Consider the following 14206-nt stretch of genomic DNA (forward strand, 5'->3'; position numbering starts at 1 on the left):
AAAACAAAACAATAAGATAATTTTAATTGGGTTTTGCTTTATTTTGGATAGCTTCCGTTTATTTTAAGTGTATTTGTGGTTTTTATAGATATAAATTTGGGGGGAAAAAAAGGTATAATTTGAAATTTAAGATATGTTCCTTCAAGATTTAAAAAATAATAATTAACCCTTTCATAGAAAAAAATATATTATAATTCAATATCTCGTGTTTGTTATCTCTTTATCTTATTGGTTGAAAAAATTTACTTCTTCAACCTACATTTTAATTTTTTTGCTCTCTCTAAAATTTTTCTATCTAAAATTACAGTAAGTTTTAAATTTAAATTATATGATTTAACTAAAAATTATTTTTAAAAATAATTTTGATTAGTATTGTACCTCTAATAATTTGATTTCGTTTGAAAATAGAATTAAAAGATATGTTATAATATGTGTATGATTTTGAGAATTAATAAATAGTATTATTTAACTTTAATTTAAAATTATATTATCTTATTTATAGTCCAATGTAACCAAAACCATAACAATCAAACAAAGGAAAACAAAAATAAAACTAAATCAAAATAAACCAATCCCAAATAAATGCAGCTTCATAAGCCGAGAAGTTGTTGCTTTGGTCGGTCATAAAGCCTCGGCACCACAAGGCCCAAGGCTACGACAAGTAAGGGTGGCAGAGCAAGCTTCGGCATTTCAAGTTTATGGCAAGGTTAAACTTCCGAAATGGATGAGATGGAAAGGAAGAATGAATGGGTTCAAATTTTGAGACGAGAGGATGAAAAGATGAGATGATTTTGATTGAAAATTATAAATGAATTGTATTTCTTTTGTGTGTAAATTTATGTACCAAAAGTTATTATTTATACTAATATACATTGAGTTATAAGAAGAAATAAAATTCGAAAAATCGGTTTCTTGATTATTTAATCTTTGTGGTTGATAGATTATTTAATTTATGGAATTGATTGATGATTGATTATTAATTTGATTAGTGAGATTATTTAATTGCTTGATCTTTTGGCTTGATCTTCGAGATTCATTGATGATTGCTTGCTTGCTTGATTGATTATTGTTTGTTGGATTCTACTTGATTGATGATTAATAATTGTTTGCTTAATTTTTGTTTGTTTGATTTATAGTGCATTGAATATCTTCAACATTGACTATGTTTGAAATCATAGGGTTTTAAAGGAAAACATTGGGGTGAAAATGTTCTCTTTAAAATAAATTAAATTCACGCCAATTTTAAATTTAAAATATGTCACTTTTTAGTGGTACTTGACAATTTGACACCCAAAAAGTATAATGAATTGCGCATCTCTACAGGATTGTTTGATTTAAAAGATTTAAAGTTTATTTTGATAATATATTTTTTATTATTTATATTATCTTATTTTTATTAATAGTGATATGACATATAATATAAATAGTAATTTAATTATTATATTTTTTTTATATATTAAAAGATTACTAAAATAATCTTATTTTATTATATTATATTATTATTTATTAATTTTTTGAGATAAAAATAAATTTATTTTTAATTAATATAATAAATAATATAAAATTATTGAAAAATAATTATATCTAAAAATATTTAAATAAAATAATTTATTAATATTTTTTTATTATCTTTAATTAAAAATAATAATTATTTATATTTATTAAATTTTATTAAATATACTAAACATACCAAACGCCCTAACAGAAAAATTGAAATAATTAATTAAAAAGGCGAGCTATAGGAATCGCGCATAGTGGATGGGCTTTCTGTAACGTGATGCCAAACTTGTCTTCCATATCCATCTCTTCATCCTCAAGCTTCCAATCAAAGGAGTGAATCAGAGAAGCCAACATTAAATATAACATTTTGATTGCCATTAACACAGCGGGGCATATTCGCCGTCCACCACCGAACGGGATGAGCTCAAAATGTTGGCCTTTAAAGTCAATCTCCGAACCCAAGAACCTCTCTGGTATAAAAGAGTTTGGATTGTCCCATGTTGTTGCATCTCTGCCGATCGCCCATACATTCACCAAAACTTTTGCATCCTTTGGGACTGTGAAACCGCTGAGTTTTAGGCAGTAATAATGGAGTTGGCGGGTGCAACCGCAAAGTTTCTTTGATAATTGCTTGTAAATAAGGTAAATCGGAGATGTCTGATTCTTCAACTTGGCTCCTGTTGCCAATAGTTTGCTCCAATTCCAGTTGAGCTTTTGATAAAGCTTCTGGGTTCAGGAGCGGTTCTGCCATCGCCCATTCCAATGTGCTTGAAGTTGTGTCAGTGCCGGCCAGAAACAAATCCTGTTAATTAATTTTTAAAAAACACAAAAACCATTAATATTGAAAAATAATAGTAGAGATGGCAATCAGACCCCTAAATTGGGTTTTTGTCCCATTTTTATGCGGTTGGAGATGGGATACTTTGGTAAGAACAAAGATAAGGATGGAAATGAGAGCAGAAATAAGAGTAGAGTGGAAACTGAGATGAAAATATCTTGATTCGTCTTCTACTTGTCTTGTCCCTTTGTGGTTTATTCTTTCTTTTATACTTATCTTAAAGACTTATCTATTGAATTATCTTTAAAATATTGGATTATTACAAATATGTTTTAACAAAGGAATGAGAGGGAAAGTTTCTCCAAAGGGATGAAGAGGAGAAAGAGAGATAATTTTTCTTGTGGGAAAGAGACAAGAATTATCCATTATCTCCATATTAGGGATAGGACACACATGAGAAAAGGTTTAACTTACAGGAATAGGAGCAGAGACAAAAATTAGAGTATTCGTTTTCTATTTGGCCTGATACCATCTCTAAATAACATGGGGTTTTAAAAAAAAAAACTCTAAATAACATGGGGTTTTTAAATAAAATAGAAGTAAAAGAATTAACCAGAAATAAATGTTTGATGCAATTTATATCGATCTCTTGGGTGATATTGAGGAGAATATCTAGCATGTCTTCATTATTACGACCATCTCGTAGCTTCAAACGTTGATTAATCAAGCGATCAAAGAGCTCAAACATCTTTCCGATATTAGTTTCCATGCGCCGCCGAATACCTTGCGGGTCGATCATTTTCAGCACCGGAAAATGATCGGCCAAATTAGGTTTCCCCATGTCCATCATAATATTCCACACAAGCTCCTTAAACTCTTGAGCCGTATCTGAACTAGTATCCGCCAAATCAACAGAGAAAATTGTGCGAGACAACATATTAAGATTAGCAGTGAAAGCCGCTTGGCCGATATTTATTGCTCTACCAGCATCACAACTTTCTTCAACATAAGCAACGAGCTCTTGCACTTTCTTGCGCCTTAAATCTTGATCTTCTTCAACTTTCTTGCTAGAGAAAATATACGAGTTGCATATTTTTCTGAGATTTCTCCATTCTGCGGAGGCCGGCAGCCATGGCATGCCAAATTCATGGTGTTGGTGGGCAAGGAGAGAGTCAGGAATACTTCGGTCACAGAAAGATTTGTCATAAGTTTGAAGGACTTGTTTGGCCATGGATTTAGAAGAAATGACGACGGTGGTCACCTGGCCAAGTTTCAGAGTAATAATGGGGCCATGTATCTTGGCAAGTTTTGCTAAAGACTTGTGAGGTTTGTTTCCTAGATCAAAGAGGTTTCCGATGAGTGGATATTTTGGAGGCCCTGGAGGAAGCTTTCTTGAGCCTGGTTTGAGTCTTCTCAGGGATATGATTGACAGCCATGGCAAGAGAAGCCACAACATGCAGAAGAAAATATCCATTTTTGATTTTCTTATAGCTGAAAGCCTTGGAAAACAGAACACTGGCTTAACACTGGATTGGTTTCAGGCTAATGCCATTGGAGAATTAATAGCCAGGGAAAGGAGACAGCGGACATCTATGTTGAGCAAATTGTCAATTAATTTTGTTACCTGTAAAATTACAGATTGATGAGTCCATATCAGATGCAGGTATACGTCTTTGTAGGAATCGTATTGTCAGCGACTTCCCGATTAAGGTTAATTTAACATGAATAAATAAATAAATTATATAAATCTTATTTATAATTTAATATGATAACATTTGATTGAATAATTTTAATAATAAAATAAATAAATAAATAATTATATTACTCAAAGATAATACGATAAATGGATAGGATCAATATCATTTACAGATTAAGGTTTTGTAGGAATAGTATTGTTGTCAACGATTCCATTTAACTAATACAAATGATAATACAAATGAAGATTCCGTAATTTGTATAAATAAATTATATAAATTTTTATGTATAAGTTGATATAGTAATATTTGATTAAGTAATTTTAGTGATAAAACAAAGTAAATAATTATATTTGATAAAGCAACGACAAAATGGCTTTAGATTTTATATACTGAATAATTGTTTCTATAAATTAAAAGGGTACAGAGTGAATACATATATTTTTTCAAATAAAATAATAAAATATTTTATTTTATTTTTTGTTATTAATCGTGATTATCAAATAAAACAAGAGATAATCAAATATGGAAACCAACAAAGACAAAATTTACATAATTTAAACTGAAATTAGGACAACAATTGCAGAAAATATTATATAAAATTTGGAATATAAGTATAAGTTCGCTGATAATACCTAGAAACACCCACACTTTCTTTTGACTCACTGTTAAATGTTATAAAATTATGGTTAATATTTTATAAGATTCATTTCAAAAAACTATTTTGAATAAATTTTAAAGGTTAACAAATTAATGAAATATTATAATTTTTAAGAGAAGATATGGTTTAAATTTTTATTATGTTTATAAAATTTTAATTTATTTAATACAATAATTATATATTTAATTATTAAATCTAAAATTATCTATTCAATCAATACAGGCAACTGAATACAAAAAAATAAAATTAAAATGTTTTGAATGGCATTATTTACCATTGTTCATTATCATGTATCTATTTGGTAAAATGATTATCATCATGTTTATTATTAGACCAGACAAAAGGCACAACGAATATTTCCATAATTACGTGCTCTATAAAGGGTAAAAGCTTAAGTGTCGTGTAGTTATGAAGGCTAAATTCTGAAGCATGACATACATGATGAAACATGAACCAAGGCTGGTGGAAAGTTGTAAGATTAGTGTTTTAATTATTATTTAACAATCTACGGTGGGATCCACACGTTAACTCTTTTTTTAAAATTTGGATGTCAAATCAATATATATATATATATATATATATAAAAGGGGCGTTTGGTTTTTCGGTTTGATTTGTCCCGAAAAAAAAGAAAAAGTAACTCTTTCTTACTAAGGCCAAAAGACTTATATCCATCCGAGGTACAGTAAATTCTTACTTTTTAATTTTTCTAAACCTAAATATTTATTTATAAATAATTTATTATTAAAAAAATTTAGCTATATTAAAGATAAAATTATCATTTAATAAAAATTTTAAGTTTCATCACATTTTTCTCTTCATATTTAAAAAATTCACAATTTTTTTAACTGAAAGTTTAAAAAATGATAAATATCCCCTAAGATTTGTTTATTTTCTCTTCGACATCGATTAACAATCTCAGACCTTCGACTGTCCTCCCTCCTACTTTATCTCTCCTTCCGATCTCTCTCCCTTACCACTTCAATTGTCTTCGATTGAGACTAAGACCAAATTATATAAGAAATAAAGACGAGGCGCATTCGTCTCATACGAAACCATTCATTTTTGTCTGAGATAAAAATGACGTCTTCGTCTTGGTCAAATATAGTCAGAGAGGTAAGAGAGAGATTATAGGGAAATATAAGGTGAGAGAGATGACGACTAACTACCATAGATCATCACTTGATGTTGGAGATGAGAGAAACAAACCCTAAGAGGGTATTTTCAAACTTTGAGTTGGAAGAAAAATTGTGAGTTTTTTAAACTTGGGGAGGAAAATGTAATAAAATCTAATTTTTTATTAAATAACGATTTTACCTCTAAAATTAACTGAAATTTTTAACGAAAATTTACTTATAGGTGAGTATTTGAATTTTTGAAAGTGAAGAAATGAGAGTTTAAGATTTTACTATACCTTGGATAGGAATAAGTCTTTTAACCTATAACTAATAGTAATGTGATAGGTAAATAAGTGATTATCTAATTATCACTTTTATATTAGATATTAAAATATTAACAAAATAATCTTAATTTTATTTTAATTTTATACTTATTTATTAATTTATTAATACTAAAATACCTTCATTTTTAATTAATATAATACAAAGACATCTAAACGAAATAATATCTCATTTTTAATTAATTTTTTATAACAAAATCTCAAAAATATTTAAATAAAATAATATTTTATTATAATTTTATTATAATTTTTTAAATATAATAATTATTTATATTTATTTATTTTAATTAAATATAATAATAATTTATTATTAATTTTTAAAATAATTTATTTTTTATAGTAATAAAATATTTTTCAAACCAAAAACTCATTACATAGTACAATTTTTGGTCGGCTTTGTCCTCTGAATAATGTCCATCCAATTTTCTAAATATATAAATAAATTCAACGGTAATAGAGATGGCAACGTGGAGGGGCGGGGAGGGGATCTCAATCCTCGTCCCCATACCCGTAGGGGATATCAATCCCCGTCCCCGTGCGGGGATATGAATTCCCGTCCCCGCAAAGAAAAATCTCATCCTCTCCTTGTCCCCGTGGGAAAAAATTTCCTCCCCGTACCCATAAAAAAATCTTTTTTTTATACATTCTAAATACAATATAAATATATTAAATAACAAAATTAAGCAAAATTAAAATTAACCTACTATTTCAAATATCATAAATATAATATATTAACTACTTTAATATGCACAACAAAAATCTAAATAAATTTTATTTATTAAAATTTTCTTTTTTTTTTCTTTTTCTTAGAACATCACTGCCTTGGCCACATTGTATAATAAGAAATTTACAAGTAGACATTTTGATGTTAGTCATGTTTTAGCTTTTTTTTTTTTTTTTTCTTGGGTAAAACAAGAGACAAACCTCAAAAATAAAATAAATAAATAAATCAAGGAGGAGTTAAGATTCATCTAAAATCATATTTTAGGATTTGTTCAAGTTTAAGAGAAACCTCAAAAAACATTAAAAAAAAAAAAATCTGTGAAAGCAAGACACTTTTTTGCAATCTAATCTATTGCATGATTTGTTTCTCGAATAAATAAAAAATATTTATATTTTTATTCAAATAAAACATATTTCACATATTAGTAATAAGATTGCCGTTAAAATAATTATATATAATTAAGTCATATACCACGAATTCTTCTAATAAGTGGAGTATCAAATTGACAAAAATTCTTTTTGAGGTCTTTCTTATGCGTTAGAATAAAAAATTCCTCGTGTTAAGTTTTAGTGTTAAAAGACTATTTTCTATCCAAGGTTTGATAAAATAACAAATTTTTATCTTATAAATTTAACAAAGTTAAATTTTGACTTGTCTATGACAATTAATAGTTAGTTTTAATTATTAAAGATTAGTTAGTTATTTTATTTGAATATCATAATATGCTCTATAAATGAGGGTGTAAATGTTATTTTTTAAAACTTATAAGGGGCATATAGATATGTTTTTCTATCTTGTTTAAGAAATTACATCTTCCTTTCATATATTTTAAAAACATATTTATAGTTGTAATATTTTTAATATATCATTCATATCCCTAATTTGCTATAATCTATTCATTTATTTGGAGGTGTAATTGTAATTTTTAAAACTAAAGAGAGACATAAAATTTTTAAAATAAAAAAAACCCCTTAAAAATTTTTAAACTAGCAATTTACCCCACATAAATAATTATATGTTATTAACATCCATATCTATACTTATATTAGTAATTAAGGGTATAAAACTTGTTTAATAAACTTTTGTGGGTACAATATTATTTAACTAGAGGCTTTTTTTTTTTTAAATCTTTTCAATGTTTTTATAAATTATTTAACAAATTCAACATATAAGTGAAGAATCTATTTTTCAAACTTAAAATAAAAATCATCATTTTATCAAATCTTGAATGGAAAAAATCATTAGGCTTAAAAGAAAATAGTGATATTATATACATAATTTTGTATATAAAAAATGACGTATTTTATGTGATTTGATAATTTAAAATTAAAAATTAAATAATATCTAATTATATAATAATATATCATTATTTATTTATATAATTATGGATATAATTTTATTTAAAAAAATAAAAATGATAGCATATGTTTTCTACGTCTCACTATCAGTCTACAAACATTATTGAGAATTTTATGATTTTATTGAAACTTTAAAAAATTTAAAATTATTCTCAGATGATAAAAAAATCAAAATGAACTGTTGCTGACTTCCTGATAAAGGTAAAAGCGAGGGTGTAGAAAATATTTTAAATAGACCATCAGTATGCGATAAGTCCCTCGAATTTTAACAACAAATTTTCAGATTAGTTTTATGCAAGCACAGCTTCACTTGACGTCCGCGTCTCTCACTATCTTTCATCTTTCTTTGTCTTTCTCTTAGGGTTTCAGTACGCGCCGTTTCACTCTTCTGAATCAGTGACAGCATTGCCGCAATCGGTTTCGTCATCTGCAGGTGATTCCATCGTTTCTGCTTTTGAATTCCTAATCATGCTATTCAATAACCAGCATTCAGTCGGGTTTCAGTCCTTTTATCGCTTTTAGTTTGGATGAATTCATAATTGGATCTGAAACTTTCTACTAATTTAGCTGTATAGTTTCTGTTTTAATTGTCTATTTATTTGTCATATTTTAATTATTTTGACCCAATTGTAAGATGTTTTTCGGATCCAATCTGATTTGATCTTTTATTATAGTTTAATAAATTTTCTGGGTCTTAATGGATCAAGATTTAAATTTATTGCAGATTTAATTGAGCTTTATAGATCTTATAGAATTTTATCTAATTGATTGATGTTGATTGATTTATTCAGTGTTTGCTGTAGCTTAATTTTGGCACAAGAATTAAATAAGAATAATATTACGATTGATTGATTAATTAAAGATGATGCGCTTACTCTCTGATTTTGTAGTTTTTTTCTATGATAGTATGTTATTTCTGACAGTATGATAGTGTGATTGTGTGATTTTTTATTTTGATTTATGTATTGATTGCTACTAAGGGCTTGATTTTTAATAGTAGAGTATGTTGTTTGGTTTTTGTAGAAACAAAATGTATATAGCTGATTTTGTGATTCATGTGCAAACTTATGTGATACTGTTGTTGATTATTAGTTCATCTATTTAATCTGCTGAATTTATTTTCAACTTTCTCCTATTCAGTGTCCATAAGTTTAGTATTCATTCATATGTTGAACGGGTAAATAATGGATGACTTTTAGCCCATTCTGTTGATACTTTTAATTCTGCTCCATTGGGGCATTTGTATGCTTGGTCATTTCATCGTATTTATTCTATGCTGTTTTTAGTTCTTTATTGGTTTGTGATTGGGTTTGAGTGTTTTTTTCAAGTGTAGTAAGTTTTGAAGGAAATGCATCAGACTGATTAAATAACTGATGCTTTCAGATAAAATATGGCAATGGAAGTTACCCAGGTTCTTTTGAATGCACAATCGATAGATGGAACTGTGCGGAAACATGCAGAAGATAGTTTGAAACAATTTCAGGAGCAAAATCTTCCTGGTTTCTTACTGTCTCTCTCTGGGGAGTTAGCAAATGATGACAAGCCTATTGATAGCCGTAAATTAGCAGGTTTGATTCTTAAAAATGCCTTGGATGCCAAGGAACAACACAGAAAATTTGAACTTGTGCAAAGATGGCTGTCATTGGATGTCAATGTGAAGACTCAGATCAAGGCATGTTTGTTGAAGACCCTGACATCTCCTGTACCTGATGCTCGCTCAACTGCATCTCAAGTTGTTGCCAAGGTTGCAGGCATTGAGTTGCCACAGAAACAATGGCCTGAGCTGATAGTTTCACTTTTATCAAATATTCACCAGCTGCCAGCTCATATTAAGCAAGCCACTTTGGAAACTCTTGGTTACTTATGTGAGGAAGTGTCTCCTGATGCCATTGATCAAGATCATGTAAATAAAATACTTACCGCTGTGGTTCAAGGTATGAATGCTAATGAAGGGAACAATGATGTTCGCCTTGCTGCTACTCGAGCCTTGTACAATGCCCTGAGCTTTGCTCAGGCAAACTTTAGCAATGACATGGAGCGTGATTATATCATGAGGGTTGTCTGTGAGGCAACACAATCGCCAGATTTGAAGATAAGACAGGCAGCTTTTGAGTGTCTTGTGTCCATTTCATCAACATACTATGAAAAATTAGCACCTTATATGCAGGATATTTATATCATCACAGCGAAGGCCGTGAGAGAAGACAAGGAGCCTGTTGCTCTTCAAGCCATTGAGTTCTGGAGTTCAATTTGTGATGAAGAAATAGATATCTTGGAAGAATATGGGGGTGATTTTACTGGGGACTCTGATATTCCTTGCTTTTATTTTATTAAGCAGGCACTTCCTGCACTTGTTCCAATGCTTTTGGAGACACTCCTTAAGCAAGAGGAGGATCAGGATCAGGATGAGGGGGCATGGAATATTGCAATGGCTGGGGGCACTTGTCTGGGTTTGGTTGCACGGACAGTTGGAGATGATATAGTTCCCCTTGTCATCCCCTTCATTGAAGAAAACATAACAAAACCAGATTGGAGGCAAAGGGAGGCAGCCACTTATGCTTTTGGTTCAATCTTGGAGGGTCCTTCACCTGAGAAGTTAATACATGTTGTTAATGTTGCTTTAAATTTCATGCTCAATGCTTTAACAAAGGATCCAAACAACCATGTGAAAGACACTTCTGCTTGGACCCTAGGAAGGATTTTTGAATTGCTTCACAGTTCGACCATAGATACACCCATAATTACACCGACAAATTGTCAGCAGATCATCACAGTTTTGCTGCAGAGTATGAAGGACACTCCGAATGTTGCTGAGAAGGCCTGTGGTGCTCTCTATTTTCTTGCCCAAGGTTATGAGGATGTGGGCCCATCATCTCCTCTGACTCCCTTTTTCCAGGAAATTGTTCAGTCCCTTCTCACTGTCACTCACAGAGAAGATGCTGGTGAATCACGATTAAGGACTGCTGCATATGAAACATTGAATGAGGTGGTTAGGTCTTCAACTGATGAAACAGCACCCATGGTGTTACAACTGGTACCTGTCATCATGATGGAGCTTCACAAGACTCTTGAGGGGCAGAAACTTTCATCTGATGATAGAGAAAAACAGAGTGAGTTGCAAGGACTTCTTTGTGGTTGCTTGCAGGTCATTATTCAGAAGCTAGGGTCAGCGGAGCCAACTAAGTATGTCTTTATGCAATATGCGGATCAGATCATGGGACTTTTCCTGAGCGTTTTTGCTTGCAGAAGCGCAACTGTCCATGAGGAGGCTATGCTTGCCATTGGAGCCCTTGCCTATGCAACAGGCCCTGATTTTGCTAAATACATGCCAGAGTTCTATAAATATTTGGAAATGGGTCTTCAAAATTTTGAGGAGTATCAAGTGTGTGCTGTTACTGTGGGTGTGGTGGGAGATATTTGCAGAGCATTGGAGGAAAAAGTTCTTCCTTATTGTGATGGGATTATGACACAACTTCTCAAAGATTTATCAAGCAACCAGCTGCATCGGTCTGTTAAGCCACCCATATTTTCATGCTTTGGTGATATAGCACTGGCAATAGGAGAAAACTTTGAGAAGTACTTAATGTATGCCATGCCCATGCTCCAGAGTGCAGCTGATTTGTCTGCCCACACATCAGGTGCAGATGATGATATGACAGAGTACACCAATTCTTTGAGAAACGGGATTTTGGAGGCTTATTCTGGGATTTTCCAAGGGTTTAAGAACTCTCCAAAAACCCAGCTCTTGATTCCTTATGCACCTCATATCCTTCAGTTCTTGGATAGCATGTACATGGAGAAAGACATGTGAGTTATACTTAAAAAATCTTTAGTTACCTACAGTTTGTGGAGTGTGTGTGTGTGTGTATTATATTCTGTTATGGTTTATAACTTTCTTTTCTTGTTCAACTGTAGGGATGACGTGGTGATGAAGACAGCTATTGGGCTTCTTGGAGATCTTGCAGATACACTGGGAAGTAATGCAGGTTCTTTGATTCAGCAATCTCTTTCAAGCAAAGACTTCTTAAATGAATGCTTGTCTTCTGATGACCATATGATTAAAGAATCTGCTGAATGGGCCAAGTTGGCCATTACTAAGGCCATTTCTGTTTGAGGCTATTGCCACTGTGCATATTCTTTTCCTTTTACAAGTCCCTGCATGCATTTGGGTGTGTTGAGTTGTGGTCAAGCATTGCATGTGTCAGGTCATCACCATATTCAGACAACAGAAGTCATGTTCTTCTAGTTGTTGCTAACTCTTGCATCAGCACCAAGGGTCGGGTCGTTTTAAGTCATGGAGGAAGTGGGTAGTGGCACATTGATGAAGTTGGTGAATTCCTCCATACAAAAAAAAAAAAAAACTTAAATCAAAATAAAATTATTATTGATCAAGAAAGATTGAAGTTGGGGGAGTAAGAGAAGGAGCTAACAGCGAAATGCTTCGTTATACAAAGTAGTACATCATCAGTGGTAGATTTGTTGGCTCTAGTGGTGGCACCAAAACTTTATTACAGATTAGACCGTATTGGTGCGCATTACCCACACGGTTTTAGGTGGCTGGAATGAACAACTGCGAGGAGTTGGTTACCTAGTTGTGACACGTGAAAACCACTGGCATTTTGGAAATCTTCTTCCTTCAACCAGTCCTCATTACTGATTGAGTCCGCATCATCTGTCATGGTCGGGTTGTATTCGATCTCCTACATCTTATTTTTGTAAACTTGGTGGGAGTGTGTTTCACCCAAATTGACATCATACCAATTTGCATTTAGCTGCATCATTCATATCTCATATTCATAGCATCATCCTCAGTCAAACAGGTCGAATACATGCATTTTTTCATAGAAGGTTTTGTTTATCTTTTTTTCCTGCAGTTTGTCTTGCTTCATTTTTATCAAAGTACAGAATTTTATTTTATTCGGGGGTAAGTTTCTGTAATCGTATTCTGTGTTTGCGATTGTAGAGGGAGTGGTATATTGAAATGTCACGAACTGTGATGACATTTCTAGGTCTGAATGAGGCATTGTATTTGTGGTCTTGCCTCTTATCATATGTTATTTTTCAAGTTATGTTATGAAATTAAATTTTTGTGAATTCTTTTATCTTTGAATTATTTTATTTTATTTTATTGATGTTTAGTTGTGCTCGATGTTATGCACGTGTCAATAAGATTTAATTTGGGAACGTTTAAATTGATTTAAGAAATTTATAATCCATGTTTACGATGTTTTATTTAATTTTACTTCCAGCCTTAAGAGGGTCCATTTTAATATAATGTAATTTTCCATCTTCATTGAAACATTATTGTGAAGAAATAAAATATATATTTTCTAAATGGACCAAGATTTTTTAATTGAAAATTTAAAAGTTTCCATCGATTATTAAAAGGGAATTATTTTTATAAAAAAATTAGTTGGATAACCAAATTCTAAAAATAAAATGAACAATTACAATTTTACCTTGTTCTTAGCTGAAAATTTGAACGACAGTTTGGTCATAAGTGAAAATAGAGGTTTTTCATCTCTCATGGTGTAGGTTTGAGAATAACCTAAAAGTTGGGTAGAAAATAGTCTTTTTCTCTAAAATTATATATATTTATTCTAAGAATATAAACATGTATACCTAATTTTTGTCATTATATAATTGAATAATTTTGAGTTAAAAATATATTAATATTTAATTATATGATAGCATATATAAGTATATATTTATTTGTATATTTAATTGATACGAATAATTTTGTGATCATGGTATGGATTATACTTGAAACATGGTGTATTAAATCATATACACCCTTAAGATTTATGGTGGATAGATCCAAAAGTGTGATGAAATGAACTTCGAACCTAAATATTATATATAGTAACGTTTTCATCCAAATAAAAAGGACCGTTTGTTTAATGTGTTAGATGGGGGTAAAATTAAAAATAATCAGATTAAGAAAAAAAAAGGAGTTAATACCGACAACAAGAAAAAACAAACAAATAATGCACCCAATAACATATACCTATGTATTTTGTTTAAAATTTTTTATT

At 30.7% G+C, this 14206-nt stretch overlaps 1 protein-coding gene and 1 pseudogene across 1 annotated transcript; one reads left to right on the forward strand and one right to left on the reverse strand.

The window, feature by feature from the left end:
* Window positions 1-1686: 1686 nt before the first annotated feature.
* On the reverse strand, window positions 1687-3888 carry LOC123194616 (annotated as a pseudogene).
* Window positions 3889-8447: 4559 nt separating this feature from the next.
* Window positions 8448-13265, forward strand: LOC123227495 (importin subunit beta-1). Its single transcript, XM_044652359.1, has 3 exons — window positions 8448-8604; window positions 9555-11978; window positions 12087-13265. Exons 2-3 carry the CDS (start codon window positions 9562-9564, stop codon window positions 12283-12285), a joined length of 2616 nt encoding a protein of 871 aa, XP_044508294.1. The 5' UTR covers window positions 8448-8604; window positions 9555-9561; the 3' UTR covers window positions 12286-13265.
* Window positions 13266-14206: the final 941 nt, after the last annotated feature.

This window comes from Mangifera indica, chromosome 1 (genome assembly GCF_011075055.1).
Source record: "Mangifera indica cultivar Alphonso chromosome 1, CATAS_Mindica_2.1, whole genome shotgun sequence".
NCBI lineage: Eukaryota > Viridiplantae > Streptophyta > Magnoliopsida > Sapindales > Anacardiaceae > Mangifera > Mangifera indica.